Source organism: Nestor notabilis, unplaced genomic scaffold, assembly GCF_000696875.1.
Source record: "Nestor notabilis isolate BGI_N333 unplaced genomic scaffold, ASM69687v1 scaffold577, whole genome shotgun sequence".
Lineage (NCBI taxonomy): Eukaryota > Metazoa > Chordata > Aves > Psittaciformes > Psittacidae > Nestor > Nestor notabilis.
The window spans coordinates 23668-43007 of NW_009936676.1; the positions used below are offsets into that span (position 1 = coordinate 23668).

Genomic DNA, 19340 nt, shown 5'->3' on the forward strand with positions numbered 1-19340 from the left:
CAATTTCTTCACCAAAAGGACTGTCAAGCATTAGAACAGGCTGTCTAGGGAAATGGTGGAGTCACCATCCCTGGAGGTATCTAAAAGACATGTAGATGTGGTACGTGGAGACATGGTTTAGTGGTGGCCTTGGCAGTGCTGGGTTAATGGTTGGACTTGATAATCTTACAGGTCTTTTCCAACCTAAAAATTCCTATTATTCTATTATTCGATTCCTTTAAGATTTCCATGTAACTTTCCTATGCATGCCATCTGCAAAAACCAAAGACTTTTGTCTTTAAGACCTACTACAGGGCTTTGAGTCCTTATGCTAGCACACTATAATGTCTTAATTTGAAGTAGAGGTGACAGGACCCATGGGTTATTTTAAACATTGTCTGCACTGAACAGGAAATTACTCCCTTTAAAAACTGTTTTCCAAATTCTAAACCCATTTCTGAGTCAAAAGAACAACACTGGAATTTATTTCTCTAATATATATGTAATTTTTTTTACTATATTGTTTTGAATATGTTGGTGCAATTGAACTCAATTATCAGGGAAATCCCTGTAGAGAAACACTTGGTGGCAGAGAAACAAGAACTGTTTTAGAAAATAAATGTTGTGATTTTATTTTATTTTTGTAAGATAGACAAATATTACATGAAGTCAAGAAAAATCCACGTTTTTGACAATCCTCTCTGAGAAACTTGGCTCAAGTAGCAGCTCTTGTGTGTGTGTTACTAAAGCTGTCAGCTGACCGGCAATAGGTGTTTCTCTATTAAAACCAGCCTTCTCTTACATTAAATTTCAAAGAAAATTCATACCAAGGCATCAGAAGTTTAACGTAACTTCTGGTAGCTTTTGGCCCTTAGCTGAAAATTATGCTATACTTGGATTTGGCAAATTAAGACCATTTAAAGATTGAATGAATCACCTTGATTTGAAGCCAAAAATGACCCCTTCTTATTTGGTTATTCATGTATTAGGCTATCAGATGTCCATTGTTCCAAAAGAATTAACAATACCCCTTACTTGTTTGTTTTTGTTTTTTTGGTTGGTTGGTTTGGTTTCCCCCCCCGCAAATGCCTGTGATTTGGAATCTCTTACTTGTTGTGGACTTCCATCCTTATTTTGAAAGGTTTCCAAGATGGAAGATTCATCTTCTAATGCAGGTGGACCTTCTCGTACATGTCCTGCCTTGAAAGAAGTTTTGGCATCCTTTGAAGATGAATTATGAACTTTTTTTTTGGATCCTTTCATTTCTGATTCCTTCTTTGTACTACTTTGACTAATCTTGCTTGCTGCAAGATTAAATATGTCAGTGTTAATTTCCAGAAATACTACGAATTGTTGCTATGAGGTAAACAGATACCACAGTCAATATTCTCACAAGTCACACATGGTCAATAATGCTCAAAAGGGTCCAATTAAAATTGCTTATGCCAAATACTATCCTGATTTTATTCTGCACGAAAATCACAAATCTCTTCAAAGTAAATAGTAAGAAATTTGAAAGACTGTATATATAACTGCTATTACTGTTTATAAAGCATATAATTTTACTCCCTTGAAGTCCCACACTACTTTCCTGCGCTAACCATGACAGCACTATGCTATATATTACATAATACAGATAGCTTTGTACTCTCTTTGATGGGGTCTCTGTGTAACCAATCTAATTTAATGTTGTGTACGCTTGTGGAAGGAGGGGAGAGGTGTGTTGGCCACAGTTCCGGCAAGTCCTACCCTTACAGAAGTCTCTGATGTCAACCTGACACAAAAATCATAGCTGACTGACGTTTAGAAAAAGCCAATTTTGAAAGGAGTTATAGAACTATCTGTGGCCTGGAATTCATAAAGGTATATAATTTTCTCCTAAGGAAGGTATTAATATGGAAAAACTGTGAAACCAGGAATGTGCTAAAGAAGGGCCATCATGGACGTATTAATCCAGAAAATGTAAATTTGTGTTCATTTCTAATGCCACTGAAAACTTTTTGATTTCACTGAGGACAAGAAGCCTTCATGGTTTTCAAGGTATATTGAAGAAGCAAAGGATGATACTCCATCACCACAACACTTCAAAAGAAAAATGTAGAGTTTCACATGTTTCGACAAAACATGCAGGAGTTCACAGGAGTTGACAGGACTAGTAGACCAGATTCAGCAAAATTTACTGGTGGTGTGTCAGTGCACAAATGCCAAATAAAACGTTAAGAAGTGTGACACTAGAAACACAAAAGGAGTTATGAAATACTGCTTCTTATGGAATTCAAATGCCACGTATAACTTGCTATTGCATCTTTCCTCTGCATATGGCAGTGCTCCCTTTTTCCTAAGAAAAACCGGAAGTCAGGAAATGAAAACAAGAACCTTTGCAGAAATGCTTTCTTCAAGATATCTTAAACTCCTAATCCCAAGATGTGAGTTGCTCTTCTGCATAATATTCATAATGTTCCTTTCTATCTCTGTGAAAACCTGCTGCAAAGAAATAATTTGGATTCCAAATGGAAGAATAACTCTACACACAGACATTTTCCAAATGAGTAACTTGCCTTTAGGCAACCATCTGCAATATTTGCATGAAGGTTTCTAGACAGGAACGCTCTTCAGTGCCTGCTTAAGCACCATTATCAAGGAACACTGCAAATAAAAGGCAGCTTTAAAGAAGTGAGGCCAACTAAATGTACTCCCTCTTGTAGTCAACAGAGAGGTGAGCTCCCCTCTGGAAGGTCGGGTGTCTGGGCTTCAGATTGCTGTCTGAAAGAGCCTACCTCTACCTGTCAAGGTAGGTGGGTTTCAAGGGAGATTGTATTTCTTTGGCTATGATCAGCTTTCACTGTCCTTCTTCTCTCTCTCCTAAACCTGAAGAGCTTAAGTATTAAAAAATTCTATAATGGTTTTCCCAGAGGATGATCTTGCCATGAAGGTAGTTCAGAATGCTGGAATCCTCCATAAGACTCATTCTGCTTTCCATGGTGCAAAGATGATTTGTAGAAGTTCCCAAAAAATCCAACATCCAAAATAGTACTTCTAGCAATTGTCACCAGGTGGTGCTGTGACACCAAATTACTTTTCTTCCTACCGACGTAAATACTCAGTCTTGGTTTTCCTAAGCAAAGCTCTGATTAGAAGGAACGGCTACCTACCTTTCGTTCCAGATTCAAACACAAGATCTGTGAATAAGATTTTTATACTTTGACACTGGATTGTACCAGACTGCTACTATGGAAAATAAAAGGATTATGAGCATCCTCTTGCCCATCTGTGCTTACAGGACTGCTGTGCTTGTATCAAAAACTGAGTTGTATTTGGAAGATGTTAATATGTTACTCCTTCATTGGCAAGCAAATGTAAAAGGTCCATGTCATTGGCTACATCTCAGAGAGGTAAATATATTCAAAATCAAGTGGTTTAATGCAGTTTCTTAGCTATAAAAGACATTTATATCGCATCTGTGACTGGAGGTGAATTAACAGGTTGTGGGTAGGAAAGGGGAATAATGTTTTATTGGTAATACTTGCACAATAAGGTCACTTAACATTGCTTCTGGCAACACTGTGATCAATTCTATGAGAGGCAGAACACGTGATTCTGAGGAAGTCTCAAATGTGAGGATTGCCTTTCTTAACTAACAATTTTGGTGCTGATGGTATAGCAGTTTCTGATTATTCCTGTTCTGTGAAAACACACTTGTTTAGAGAACAACTAGATGCTAACAGTATGGACCTTGTATTGAGTGTCAGTTGTACAAACCCCTACCTGAACTTGGCATTGGTATTTATGGAGGTTCCTATATTGTTATTGTACAGGACAAAATTTCATACTGCTGTTGACAACAGCAAAGAAACAAGAAATATGTTTTTACAATGCCATAAATTGTGCCTACAAACATTCAGCAGGTTGGGTAATATGATACTGTCATAATGCTTATACTGAACACATTCAATCTTTTCATTTAGTTTGGATGCTCTGAAAAATTTGGAATACTTACACAAAATGTCTGCTTTGTGATAAATGGATGCCTCATACAATAAAATAATTTCAATGTTACAGCCAGTTGGTCTAGTATTGTAAAAATAATAGTAAAAAGCCCAACAAACTGTGACAGCCATTCCTTTCAAATGAAAGCTCTCTGTACATGCACACACACTTAAATGGAACCAGAATATTCATTTCACCTTCAAATACAGTCTAAAACCATAAAACTTTTCTTACAGGCTCCACTGCTGAATATGAACCCCAAAACAATCACCTTTTTACTTTCAATCAGGTTAATATAACAGGTATTTCACTGAATGATCCACAATGGATTAAAATAACTTTAAATTGCCAGAAACTATTTGTATCATAGCACATAAGAATAAGAGATAGAAGCCTAATGTGTATGTCTGATTTCTGAGGGTATTTTGCAAAGTTCTCACCTATGCCCCCTGCTAGTGTGGCAAAGTCAAAATGTACCTCTCAGGTATTCTGACCCATTCTCTCTCTTCCAGCATCTGTTGGAACCCATTTATCTTCTCTTTCAACTTAGAATCATAGAGTCATAGAATAGTTAGGGTTGGAAAGGACCTTAAGATCATCTAGTTCCAACCCCCCTGCCATGAGCAGGGACACCACACACTAAACTATGTCGCCCAAGGCTCTGTCCAGCCTGGCCTTAAACGCCTCAAGGGCTGGAGCATTCACAACTTCCTTGGGCAACCTATTCCAGTGCCTCACCACCCTCACTGTGAAGAACTTCTTCCTTATATCCAACCTAAACTTACTTACCATGCTTCAGACTGTGATCTTTGCCAACAAGACAGTTTTCTGAAAGAAACTTTCTCCTTCACTTTAGTGAAGGTAACACGGCAATTTATTTCAAGAATTGTGATGCTGACCCTAATCTGAGCTATTTTACAGCCTTCCTGCTTCTGTTTCCATCAGTCTACTAATAAGTTTACTAATCCATTCCCACATTCCAAAAACAGTACCCAAAATAGCTAATATCTTGGTAACTCAGACAGAATTATGACATCTTATCCTCAACTTCCTTTAAAACCATAACATTGTCATCTAATGCATGATTTTAAAAGCATGGTCTCCACATTTATGGTAATAATAAGGTGCATTTATGGTTATAACAAGGTGCAGTTGAGACAAAAATCAAGATGCTTCATAAACATGATTAGACTATTAGAAATAATAAAATAATTTGGAAATTTAGATGAAACATTTTTCTAAAGGATGTTAGAAAACTACACAGTTCAAAATAGTGGTGATGAGCACTTTAAATATGATGCTATTTTGGGCTCTACTGAAGCAATAATGCAGTATTTGAAAAATCTGTCTTTGCCTCAGGTTCTGAATATACTCAAACAGGCACAAACTCATTGATTTACAAAAGATTTGTTGTTTAAAAGTCTTCATAAAAGGACTGAAGACTTTAATATCCTACAACATTGATATATATCGGTGTCCATGGAGAGTACAGTAGCTAACTTGTTTGCTTATAAACAACTGCTTTACTTAAGCAAACTTGTAATGCTTATGAATAATATAATTTTCAAAATGAAACCCCATAGATATAGTGAAAAATTAAAAATAGTATACTGTCTTACAAAAATAATGGAAACAGCTTAAAAAGTAAAGTGTATAGAAAATGGGGAAACAAACTAAGATTATGAAAGAAGTTAAAATGGCATGGCAGTAGCATCTAAAATCTATTATATATAAGATGGTACTTCGTTTTTGTTAAAGATTACTTAAACATCACAGGGACATTTGCTGAAAATGTGCCTAAGAATTATGTACCTCATTCAGCTGCATTTATTGTCCCTGAACAGTAAAATTATACAGCACTTCAGAAACAAATAACCAATCAACTGCCCGAGAGTACTTTTGTATGACAAAATTTTCATTCCACTTTTGTTTTATCTTCTTTAAAAAGCAGCAAAAGTTACAGCTTTTGCTTTAGCCCCAACTTTACCAAACAACAAAAATGCCAGCAGCAAACAGCTAATACTGTCTGAGGGTAGCTCTTGAATACAGAGTTCATTAGAATTTTAACTTCTGGAAGCCTGAAGTGAAGGACAAAAGAGGATGTCTGGATAACCTAACTCTGCACTCCGGAGTGTGCAGGAAGTTACCTCGCTACATCAGAGGGGGATGATGGCAGAGTATTGCTACAGTCAAAAGCTGAAGGCTCTCTCCATTAAGTCCAGTTGTAAATATGGACCTCCTTAGTTAGACAGTATATCCAAAGAAACGAACGAGATTATTTGTGTATCACCAAGAAAAAAACGCAAATTTAAGCCTTTACTACTAATTGATACCACAGGATCATGGGAGGCTGAGCGGTCCTGGCAGAGGCTGGAAGACACCTCTGGAGATAATTTAGTTCAATTCCATTGCTAAAATGCAGGTTGCTCATGGCCACATCCAGGTGGGTTTTGATTATCTCCAAGGATGAAGACTCCAAAACCTCTCTAGGCAACCTGTTCCAGTATTTGATATCTTGAGAGTAAAAATAAAAAACCCTAACAAAATTCCAAACCAAGCAACCCCCACCCTCCAAATAACCTTTTCTAATGCTTAGATTTATTTTCTATTTTTCAGGTTTTGCCCATTTCCTGTTGTCTTGTCACTGGATGCCACTGAAAAGAGTTTGACTTCATTTTCTTTACCTCCTTACCCCTTATCCTAGTATTTACATGCTGTGAGGCTTGGGTGTAAAGTAGATTCAGAATGTTAGCTTGCTGGACTACAGAGAGTCAGTTCTAACTGGTGCCAGCTGGAATTTTCTTAGCTACAATCACAAGTTTCGAAGTACATTGAGAAAATACATGAATTTTAGCATACTTATGAAAGGTGACCTTTAAACACACACTGGTTCTCACCTTCAACAAAAGGTGAGCTGACAAAACTGCAGGGTAAAAAAATGGCAATTAAAAAAAAAAAAAAGCAATAAAAACTTTGAGCAAATAAACTTCTCAGATTCAACATTTCAGCCAAAAATGATTATTTGCTGTAACTTTCAAATAAATTTGTCTCAAAGGAAATTTTGTTTAATTCAAATGTTCCCATAACATATAACTTTTTCTCAGTATTTCAGTTACTATCACAAAGAACTGACAATAGTATAATAGCATAATGGGCATTTATGCCTTTTAGGCTAACTTTGCAAGTCTAGGGAAAGTAGCTTTTCCTTCAGTGTCTTTATTTCTATGAACATTGTTGTGAAACCATAGCAGAACTACAGTCAAAATGGGAAAGTTTTTCTTAAGGATAAACATTATATAATTCATTAAGAGTATTTTTCCTTGTACTCTGGGCCTCGTATGACAGATGACAAACCAATAAAATGTGTGCTGCTGCTAAAAGGAGTGATGCTCAGGGCAGTCTATTTAAACCATAATGCTCACTGAAACCTGTGAATTACCTACCATGTCCCATGGTTTGGGCATCAGTTTCCTAACAGCCAAAAGTTTTTGAACCTTAACATCAAACAAAGGCAAGATCTTCAAAAATAAAACATATTTCAATTCTCAAGGACAAGGCAAGCACATGCATAACGATTTTAAAAACTGAGAAACTACTTCAATGATCCACAAAAGCCTTTAGACAGGTATAAAATACAACCAAAAGGCAGAGGAAGAAAATAAGGCTGGACACCTTATTTCAGTCAGTCCTTTCAGTACCCTTCCTCATTGCTGAGGACAAAGGACTCCTGTTCATTGCTCAAAAAGTTAGCCAATTTCACTCAATCACAAAGCAATTAAGGATTCACGAGAAAAAGTAGGAAAAAAATATTTTCTGTGATTATCTAAAGTTACTGTAAGAGTGTATATCCCTCAGTGAATAAAATTATCAAATACAGAATACAGTACTTACATTGAGAACTCGAAAGCATTTCATTACTCAAGAAATTAAAAGTAGGGATGACTGCATGTCCCTTTCCTGTGACACTCGAAATTTCTTCTTCATTATCTAGGACTTGTAGTTTAACGAACACATCTGGTTTAGAGGTTTGGACCTGCACCGTAGCAATATGTGATGCTGCAGCTTTTACTGAATACCTGAAGAAGAAGAAAAATATTATAGCAATATAGCCAACTATCCAACTATGCCAGAACATTCTTTCTTAGGAAAGTGCCTAAATGTTGTGCTGACCTGGAAGTAACACTTAAAATTGAGTTTATAGTCAATTGTTTTCCCACAATCTGGTAGGCTAAATTTCCTGTAGAAGAGTGCAGTGAACCTATGATCAAAGTGCTGCTGCAAAAAAGAGGGTGGTCTTGCCATTTCTTTTTTCACTGCCTCATCTAATGACCACATACAAATTTTCCCTCCCACTGTACTACTAGCTGTTGAAAAACATGGTTAGCCAGATCAGGAAACTGTTTCAATTAAATAATTTATTAATTAGAAATATTGGTACAAATTGCCAGAAGTTGAGGGAAAATATTCTAGAATTAACCTTCAAAATATGTACATGTAATCAGCCCTAAGCATCGGGCCTGTTCTAGTGCGATGTGTAGTCCTTTGTGTAAAAGTCTAAGAAGAATAGTGTTTTAGTCAGGGTCAGTTCTGAACTCAAGCTCAGCCATAATAAACTTTTAAAAACTTCAATAAACTAAAAAAGGATTAATAAAAATTAAACCATCACATTTTTATTATGTTCTCCTAAAAGAATTGGCATGCTAAAATAAAATCTATATGAATTTTTCTGCTAACAGTGCAAGACAGAAATTGGTCTGATATATCAGAAAATAAAGTGTTGTATTTTGTATTATTTAAAGCTTTATCTGAATAGCTGGGGGAAAAAAAAAAAGATAATCTAACTTCATGTTTCCTCCGCATCTGCAAAATCTTGATTTTAATACATTTAATCCCCCAAAGTACTATGGAATTACAAGCAATTGACATATGGATAAAATTTCAAGATTGAACTTAGAGAAATGCAAAATACTGTTATTAAGATTTTAAAGTTACACTCTGTGTACTTCATACCTGTTCTTCATTAAGCAGTGGTAATATTTCAGAAAATATGAAATGTTAAATTTCATATTGCACATTGATGGCCCCAAAAATTCAGATATTTGCCTTAATATCCTCCCCTTCTAAGAAAAATAACATACTTTTCTGTCAGGCATGGTCCATTTAAAAAGCAGAATTTAATCATTCTTCTCTCAGTATTTACCTGAACATTATGTGCTCGTCATTGGGTATGTAATACTCTCTAATTTCTTTAATAGAATAGATGTTATATACAGCTTCACGAGAGAGAAATGGGAGTGGACTGTGAGAACCAATAAGCCGGAGCCTCCATTTTCCAGCTGCCACAGGTAGGTCACCAGTACGAGCTTCAGCCATAAATGTGTATCCTTTCTGAAAGGACAAAACAAGTCTTTTTTATTTGGAAATAACACTACTCAAAATGCACTCCATGACTACATGCAACACACTTTCTGTCTATGTTACACTTATTAATATAACAAGCAAGAATCTTATCATTCTATTATAGTCTAACTTATGAAACATCTCTTATTGCAGGAATTCACATTTGGCAAAAAATTACATAGCAAGTCAAATCCAATCTCACCTAACTTCAAAGCTGGCAAGTATTTTTAAGTGCAGGTACAGTAAAATTCCTGAGGTCACTTTCTAACCAAATTCTTTGATGATTCTAAATAGTTTAATAATATCTAACTTAACAAATACTAATGAGTTCTTAATCTTTTATTTAAGCCTGTGTGGTACTCTAATCTGAAAAGTCTTCTTGAACATGACTGAAGTTCAGTAAAAGGTATTTATTTACTCAATATATATTGTCTTGCTTTGTACATCATATGACTGTGTAAATAACTCCCAAATAAAACATCTATACATCTCTGGCTTCTGTAATATTACCATTCTTTGTCTTTGTCTTTCCATTTGTTACAAAATGTTTTTTCGCTCTTGATATCTAATCAAAACTGTATGTCTGGTGATGGTAGTAGTAGCAGTAGCAGTAATAGTAGCAGTAGAAAGAGTATAAGATGGCATAAGTGAAGAACTTCCACTCCAAGCTCTGAGACAACCACATCAATACTATACTATTGCTGGGAAACAACTGGCCTGTATGCCAGATGTAAGGAAGATTATAATATTATTATTATAATGTGTTGATGTCTCTGAAAACTGCACAACAATTTTGAGATTATAGATACCTTTAACTGCAAAGGTGACCACAGCTGAAGGTAAGGAAACTAATATTTTGGCAATTCAAGCACAAAACATCCAGCAAAAGCTAGCAATCCTTACATATATGAAAGAAAATTAGATAAAAAGTAAACATGAAAATTACTTCATTCACTGATACACCAGAGATTTTAAAATGCCCCTTCATGCTGTAGGTAGTGTGAAATGATGAGTGAATTTAGAAATTTAGAGATCAGATTAATTCTGTGTTCAAATTTGTGGTTAAATTAACATTTCCCCTACTTTTAATAATGTCATTGTAAATATAGTATTAAATATCAGGATATTAACCTTACTTTTATGAAGATATTGATTTAAGAATTACACAGTTAATAACCCTGATGCAGATTTGTCTGCTTTTTATGAATCCCAAGAAGAGGAATATGGGGAACCAGAATACAATTATAAAGGTTTCAAAATTCTATTTTATTTTATATTTGAAAAAAAGAAGGCAATGTATTTCATTACTTGAAAGGCAGGGGCAGGAAAAGGGATATGATGAGTGCAATACCAGTTGCAATGTAACAGGGGAAGTCAGGATTAAGTCCCTTCTTCAAATTCTCTAAGTTAGCCATACTAACTTGCTATTTCAAACATTGCACCCAAGAAATAGTTCAGATGAAAATTCCTTGAAAGGTTTTCTCTTGGCAGTCTTCTGCTAAATTTCAGTTAAAAGAAATCAGTATTTAGCAGTAAAAAAGCTTTGTTGAAAAAAATTTTTTATAAATATGGTTGTGATTTCAGGAGTACCCAATAATGCAGGGTTGTGACTTCAGAACTACTGAAAATTTAGAATGAAAGTAAAAGAAATTATTCACAATTTCAATTTGTGCAATTGTAACTGCAAGGCACTTCAAATCCTTTAATCACTACAAGGTAATGGCAACCATTCAGTTATGATTCAGGAGAACTCACTTATTTAAATATCTAGTTAAGCATACGGTTAGTCCCCTCTGTTCATAACAAGTACACTTGGAAACTGAAAGGAATCTAGCCAGATATTCAAATGATTTCTGACAGCAGAGCGAAGCACTTTCTGTTACATACCTGTTTCTAAAGATACGGTTATACAATCTTAATGTTCACTACAAATATGCAGAAAAATTTTACATAAGATAAAAAAAAAAATAAATGTTTGAGTGGGCACTTTCTGAATACTGTGAGGAATAAGAAAGCACAATAACTGAATTTCGCAGCTCTCAGGAACACTGAGTAACCATCAGCCACTACTATTATGTTAGGAAACAGATCTAGAGAACGCCATCAGATTTGTCTCTTTCTCAAAAAACTTTGAGAGGTTTCATTACCAAATTAGGTAAACTTGTTACAATTCACTATCTGTAGAATCAGAAAGGGTTGTTATCTAATGTACATCTTACGTTAACTTTCTCGTAAAAATGATTTTTATATATCCTTCTATGACTAATCAAGACAAACAACTGTTCAGCATCTATTTTCCAGACTAAATATGTTGTTAATTATGATTTCTTAAATTCTTATGTTGTTGGTCAGCTGAAGCTTGAGGAATACTTATCTCTATCCTTTCTACAGTCTGTCCAAAAGGCTTCTGAATAACAAAGAAAGAATTAAAAAAAATCAACATAACAAACAAGCAAACAAACAAAAACCACCCGCCCCCCCAAAAAAACCCGAAACCCCAAAAAACCCCAAACAACCAACCCAAAAGCACAAAACCAAATCCAAACAACTGTATCAGCAGTAACAAAAAATTACCATGGAAGAAGAAAATTTAATGCAAAAAAATTTCCAAATAATGCAGAGCAAATAGCTAGTTTCTGTCTAGATAGTAATGTCTGCAGAAAGAAAGCAGACATTATTGCTAGTGTGCGGATTTTATCCTTATTGTCAGTCATTCTGAAATGAACTTTAATGTGTTCCAGGAGCATCTCTGCAGCAGATTAACAGTATCTGTTGATAGGATTTCCTTTTAGCTCTGTTGTAAATTGCTGATACATAGTTTTGAAGCAGAACAACTAACTGGAGAAAAAAAGAAGAAAGGACTTTTTCTGTAATAACACTGACATTTAGGAATTTAAGCATACTGTATAATTTCTTCCTCGATGTATTATATCGTTGACTATTTCTACAAAATATTGTTAAAAAGAAAGGTAACAGCCAGGTTAAAGTAATATCATTTTGTCTTTCATAATAATTTCATAGAGTCTTGTCAAAGCATAAATAGAGCTTTCAACATTTACAACTAGGAAAACCAAGGTAAATTCAACAGTATAAGGTTATGTTATTACTGAGAAACTCAGTATCAGTGGTTAAGAAATGTAATTAGAATAGGTAGAAAAACATAGCATACCTGCACAATTCTGTTTTTAATACTCTTAAACCAAAATCACTTTTTACTGATATTAACCACATTTAATATTATAAAATTTAAGTTGTGAGTTTAGAGAATAACAACAACATCTGCTTTACGAGGGGTCTTCTTCAAAAAAGAAGGATAGGAATACAATAAAAAGGGCTATTATCATTAGTTAATGACAGAATGACTGAGCCTATCATGCTGTACGTGGGGTAATGCATAACAAAACAAACATTTCCAATATTGAAACCACTGTACTGCACAAAGTAATGGTAAGGTCTTATTTGGAATATCGTGTACAATTTTGAGATCCTTAGCCAAGAAAGATATGTTAAATTTGAGGAGGTCTGAGAACGAATTAGTAAAATCAGGGAAGTTGAAAAACTGCCTTGCAAGGCAGAATTAAACAGTTCTATCCTGCTAAGAAGGACAGATGCTGATATGAAATCTGAAATAAATTTGAAGTTATGATTGCTCTTTCCACAACCTGTCAGTTTCCTGAAAAGCAGTAAGTAGTGTTCACCACTGAGATTTGGTTTTGCATCCTGTCACTTGCCACTGTTGAATTCCAAACTGAGTTTTCCTGTCTGATGGAATCTACACCCCATCTCTAAGGATCCCAAATTAGTTTTGAGAGCAACCCTTCTTACTTAAGCCTATTCCCCCAGCAGTAGCAGTCACATTCAGCTAATATTCACTATAAACATTAGATAAAGCAAGTTCATTCTAGTGCAAAAAAAAAAAAAAAAAAAAAAAATTGATGAAATTGAAAGTTACAAAAAAAAGACAAGAAAATTGCTCCTACAATGTTAGACTGTAGATTATATCAATTCCTTGTTATTGACACATGAGACCGAGAAGGCTAAAACGTGAACATGTCTTCACTAAAAGGTCAAACTGTGAAGATGTGGCTAGAATAGTTAATATTAGGGCTAATAGTACAGACTAATAAAATTAACTAATAAAATTAACTCCTTGCAACCCCTTCAACATAGCAAAAAGACTGAAAAAGCAAGTCCTATCAAACCAATCAAGCTTCCTTCTGTAGGAAAGAAGGAGACGCCTGACACTGTCTCTTTGATCATTCTTCCAAGCCTATGAAAATGGTGTCATAATGAAGAAACTAGGGTGGCTGTTGGAGATCACATCCAGAAAGCACTATTCAAGGCTCCTTTAGGAAGAGCAGGATGCAGTCAGTGAGATTTCAAAGATCTAACCTGATTCCATTCAACATTTTTATTAATAATGTGGATGGTAGAATGGAGACCATACATGTTTAATTAGCTGATACCACAAACTAAGGAGGATTGTAACTTTAGAGAAGATAAGAATTCAAGATTATTTTGAACTACAGAAATGGTCTGAAGAAAACAGCATTAAAATCAGTGGTGAAATCCACTATATTTAGTCAAGAATAATAAACTACAGGATTCAGTTCTTCAGGAAAGCACCTAGTGTTACAAGACTCAACGATGGTAGTGTACAATAGGACAAGCATCACGGTTGGATATATCAGCAGAAGTAAAGCCCAAAGACATGTAAACTTATCATTCCTTACTCATTTGTATGGCCACAAGTTAATCCCTGGTGCAAAGTTTACAGTGCTCAGTGTTGGGCATGATAAACAAGAAAAAGCAATAGCAACTGGAAAGAGTCCAGACGAGGGAGTAATCAAAGAGTGTCGAATACACAACTTGCAAGGAAAGACTCAGAAAACTGTCTTCTTTAGTCTAGACATAAAAAGGCAGAAGGATAGGAAACTGTGATAACACTTTAAAAATATAGTTATTTTTTTAAAAGCAAACTACACTAATGCTTCTGAGGTAACATACAGGCTTTGAGGGGGAGCATATCTATATTGCCATTAAGAAGCACAGCACAGGGAAGTTGGATGATATTCCTCCATTTAGCACTAGTAAAAAACATTACAGAAAATTAAGGTTATTCTTTCACTGTAAAAGGTTTAGCACAGATGCAGATCAGTGATAGTCTCTGTTCAAACTTGCTAAAAAGTAAGGGCCACTTCTAAGTAGAACATTATGATATAGCTAAAAATGTCCACAGAATTTGGGCAATTGTTATTATTTTTAAAATTATACTTTTCACGACGACTCTTTGCATTTACCTTATTTTTGGGATAAACACAAGGCGCCACTTTGAAAAAGACATGGGGCATTTCCTGCAGTGTGTCATTATCAACAACATGAAGTCTAAAGGAAGGGATAGTGGTATACATCTTTGGCACTATAAGCATGTCTTCTGGAACAAAAAATATTTCTCTAAAAAAAAAAAAAAATCGTAATTATTTCACAAATAAAATGACGTGTAGTGTAACACAAAAGAAAGCATATATTAGAAACAGACTTCTGTAGAATTACATTTTTGAAGCACGTTAGTGAAAAAACACAGTGTATCACTACTATTTTCTCATAGAAGTTATATAGGACTGTATGAAACTCACCTAAAAAGCATAAACCATGTATTTGGTGGCTGATCAGCATACGATCCATTATAGTCAGCAAAAGACATCTTACACCATTCATCTTCATAACAAGGAAACTTTTCAATTGACTTACAGTTTCTTTTAAACATTTCTCTGGAAAGCATAAATCAAGATATTTTAATCTAATCAGGAGGGCATATATATTTTGGCTTTAATTTATGCTAATCCTGAGGAACATTGCTTCGTGCGTGAATGTGGAACAATGATATAAAATGTGTTACTAAAATTCCTCTAGTAGCTGTTCACTCTCAAAAAATAGTAACTTAGGCAGGAATCCGCTCTTTAAGAGGTAATGGCTCATAACTGCCAATACTTAAAATATTTCTATTAGCCAGTCTATCCATGAGTACAACTGCTTTGAATAGCCCAAAATATTACACTTTCCACAAAACTATACTTTCCTTCTTTTTTAAATTATTTAATAAATATCAGTTATAACTTCTGTTTCTTTACATTAAGCTGTGAACTTAAAGCTGTGGCATCATTAGGAGATAAAAACCCCCTTTATTTTAAAATTGTTCTGATCAAGAAAGGAATAAAACCAAACTCAAATAAATTTAGAATGGAATGTAAGACATTCTTTTCACACAGGAAAAAACCTAAGACTGTAAATCCAGAAGTTATTTGTAAGGCAAATAAGCTCACAGGTTTTATGAAGTTCTCAAAGTTAAAGCTAACCTCACTGGCACCTTACACCATGAATTTTTATTTATCATGTGCAGTATCAGAAATTAATGTTTCTCTGAACAAAGCAATGTGAAGACCAGCTACAGTATTTACTGGCATGTGAACAGGTTGTCGGGTGAAGGGCAGAAGACGGATAACAGGTCTGACTCCATCTTTTGTCTCTTTCCAGTGATTTTCTCTGGACATTATGAGAAAATATTCCTACGCAGAGGTGAAGGAAAGGATATCCTTCTCCCTGCCATTCCTTCTGTCTTGCATTAGTCTTTAACTACCTGATTTCTGCACTAAGTAAACAATATATATTTTTTGCTATCTTTTAATTGGTCTAATTGAAGGTTTGGTTTATATGGTTTGTGTACAAGAGAGAGTTTAAAAAAACCTCATAATTGTCTTCTGTGTCAAGTATGAACGTATTCAAATTGTTCTACTGCAAAAGTTTTATCCACAAATTTGGACAACGCTAGTCTGACGTTCTTTTATTTCTATATAGTGATTAGAATTACAGAAACAATCTCCACATTCATGTTTTTAGCAATGGTAATAGCTGACCTTGACATTTAATTAAGATGAGTCACAGAGCGGGTGCAAGCACTGCCAGAAGTAACTTAAAGCAGAACAGTTTGAAATCTTAGACATGAAGTCTGGTAAAGGTTCCTTCCACTACTGATAAAGAGCACACAGAAAAAGCCCCTCAGGAACCTCAGATTTTTAATTCGTTGAAAATGACAGTGGGAAAAACATAGAGGAGCTTACATGGGATGCACAGTGAGAAAGAGGTGGCAACCCCAGCACAAACTGAGGTTTTGGGACATTTTAATCTGGTGACCGTGTTCTAAAATGGTACTGCTTCTGGCATCCAGGAAGTTTGGGGTTAGAAAATGGGAAAACTTTTCCCCTAACACTGAACTTCCAAAATTCCTGCATGTGACTTTATTGGCCAAGGCTTATTATATCAAATATAAGTTTGTTGGCAGCTAAAAAATGAAAATCACATTAGCATGGTTTTAGCACTGAAATGTATCCCCAGGGGTAATGCCTAGGAATCAGACCTGTAAGTTTTAGAAGTCTGAAGGTAGACCAAAAACTGCATCTGATCTTTGCAGATTTAAAGATGATACAGATCTAAACCTGAGGTGGAATATTTGGAACAAGGCTGTGGTTGCAAAGTCCTGATCCCATTAACATATAAACGTTTTACAGGATTAGAAACACTAAAACGTGAAGTAAAAGTACACCTCATGAGAGTGTTCCTGAAATTGCTGGTTATAAGGGGTGAGGATTTATACCTACAGCTAGTAATTATTGCCAGTTCTCACGCCTTACCCCTGGCAGAACTAACAGAATCAAAGAATCATAGGAAAGTTCGGGTTGGAAAGGACCTTAAGATCATCTACTTCCAACCCCCCTGCCATAAGCAGGGACACCTTGCACTAAATCGTGTTGCCCAAGGCTCTGTCCAGCCTGGCCTTGAACACTGCCAGGGATGGAGCATTCACAACTTCCCTGGGCAACCCATTCCAGTGCCTCACCACCCTCACTGTAAAGGACTTCTTCCTTATATCTAATCTAAACTTCCCGTGTTTAAGTTTGAACCCATTACCCCTTGTCCTACCACTACAGTCTGTAATGAAGAGTCCCTTCCCAGCATCCTTGTAGGCCCCTTCAGATACTGGAAGGCTGCTATGATGTCTCCATGCAGCTTCTCTTCTCTAGGCTGAACAGCCCCAACTTTCTCAGCCTGTCTTCATATGGGAGGTGCTCCAGCCCCTTATCATCCTCGTGGCCCTCCTCAGGACTCTGCTCCAACAGCTCCATGTCTTTCTTATGTTGAGGACACCAGAACTGTACACAATACTCCAAGTGAGGCCTCACAAGAGCAGAGCAGAGGGGCAGGATCACCTCCTTTGACCTGCGGATCCCACTTCTTTTGATGCAGCTCAGGATACGGTTGGCTTTCTGGGCCGCAAGCGCACACTAAAGCTGGCTCATGTCAAGCTTCTCATGCACCACCACCCCCAAGTCCTTCTCCGCAGGGCTGCAATGAATCTCTTCTCTGCCCAACCTGTAGCTGTGCCTGGGATTGCCCTGACCCAGGTGTAGGACATTGCACTTGGCTTGGTTAAACTTCAAAAGGTTGGCACCTACTCCTAGATCAGTTGTGTGACACTTGCAGAGAGATTTTTGAAAGACTTAATGAAAATACATGATTCCCCAAGTGTGTCATGCTTGTAAATGACTTAACAATATTGAAAACAGAGTAGCTACCTTTGCAAAAGCTGTAATTAAATACCAATGAAAGCATCTTCCTAGAAATACATCTACTTTCCACCAAGCAAGTGCTACAAACAAATCTACTGATGTTATAAACTGTGGTACAATTACATAGTATAGCTACGTCCCTCCTAATGTCAACTAGGATTCCTTAACAGATAGCATGAATCAAAATGTTTCTCTAAATCAACCGGTTAGCTGTTTAGCTATGGAATCAGTATCAGATTTATACTTATGAAACAGCCTTCAGGCTATTAAAAAATTAAATACAGGAGAAAGATAATAGTCTAGTTCAAGCTATACGAAAAAGCCTGTAACACACATACCTAAAAATTAAATTTGCTATAGTTTTACACATTTAGACCACACAGAATAAAGCACAGGATATCTCTACTAAAAACATCTCATCCCTTCCAACAAAGTTTTGTAATTTTAAAACTAGTAATGCTCTTACCATCTTTGTTTTGTGAATCAGCAATTTTTGGCAATTCTATGGTACTGCTTGCAATAAGATAATTTATTTCATGATTACCTTAACAACATTACGGCACACTGTTCAAAATTTAACTCAATTGCAGTCCACAGGTTTTGCAAAGTTTCTTGGACATTAGCATTTTCTTTGGTACCTGGAAATAACAAAGTAAATTAGAAAATAAAGTATCTAACTTTTGTATTGTTCTAAAAATACACCTGCCAAACACTTGTGAAAAATGCCACTAGTATGAGTAAATTGTCTTATGAATCACTAGTTTTTACTTGGAATTTTACAGAAGTCTCACGGAGCTGAAAACTAATTTCTCCTTTGACAGAGAAAATGCCATTCACCATCACCTTTGTACTTTTCAGCACTCCTACAACTGCAAAAATGATGTGATCAGTATTTTCTCTGATTTACAGTTTTTTCACTGTAACATGTTTAAGTGATACGACGTAGTATCTGTCCTTGGAGAACATGCTGTTTAGCTCCCAGCAGCTTTCATTGGCAGATACCATGAAGGAGTAGGCATGTGCCCAGGCAATCTGTGTAACTAAAAAGAAAAGAATTGGGCAACTTCAGCAGGTAATTCATCCCACCCACATTGATACCTCTCAGATGACAGGTTTTGTCATCTCAAGGTATCTACTTCTATCCATATAACACAAATGAAGACTGGGCAACTATTTTAGACCTATTGTCTAACTTTTCAAGACTGAAGTTAGGAGGAATCCTTCTTTATTGCATGACAGAAATAGGGAGAGAAAATTAAAAAAAAAAATGAAGGGCAGTAGAGTAGTAACACTTCAGTGCAAGAACAAGTAAGAAAAGAATTACAGATAATGGGGGGAAGAGAGAAAAGA

General features: G+C 35.8%; 1 protein-coding gene across 1 annotated transcript in view; it reads right to left on the reverse strand.

Annotated features, from left to right (window-relative positions):
• ADGB (androglobin) overlaps positions 1-19340 on the reverse strand; it is a gene marked incomplete at both ends in the record, with an annotated part of 48221 nt that overhangs the window by 16140 nt on the left and 12741 nt on the right. Inside the window, 6 exons of the mRNA XM_010018442.1 lie at positions 1090-1283; positions 7858-8042; positions 9167-9354; positions 14667-14820; positions 15003-15137; positions 18535-18628. Of these exons, the coding sequence (XP_010016744.1) occupies positions 1090-1283; positions 7858-8042; positions 9167-9354; positions 14667-14820; positions 15003-15137; positions 18535-18628 (950 nt within the window). The remainder of the gene's footprint in view (positions 1-1089; positions 1284-7857; positions 8043-9166; positions 9355-14666; positions 14821-15002; positions 15138-18534; positions 18629-19340) is intronic.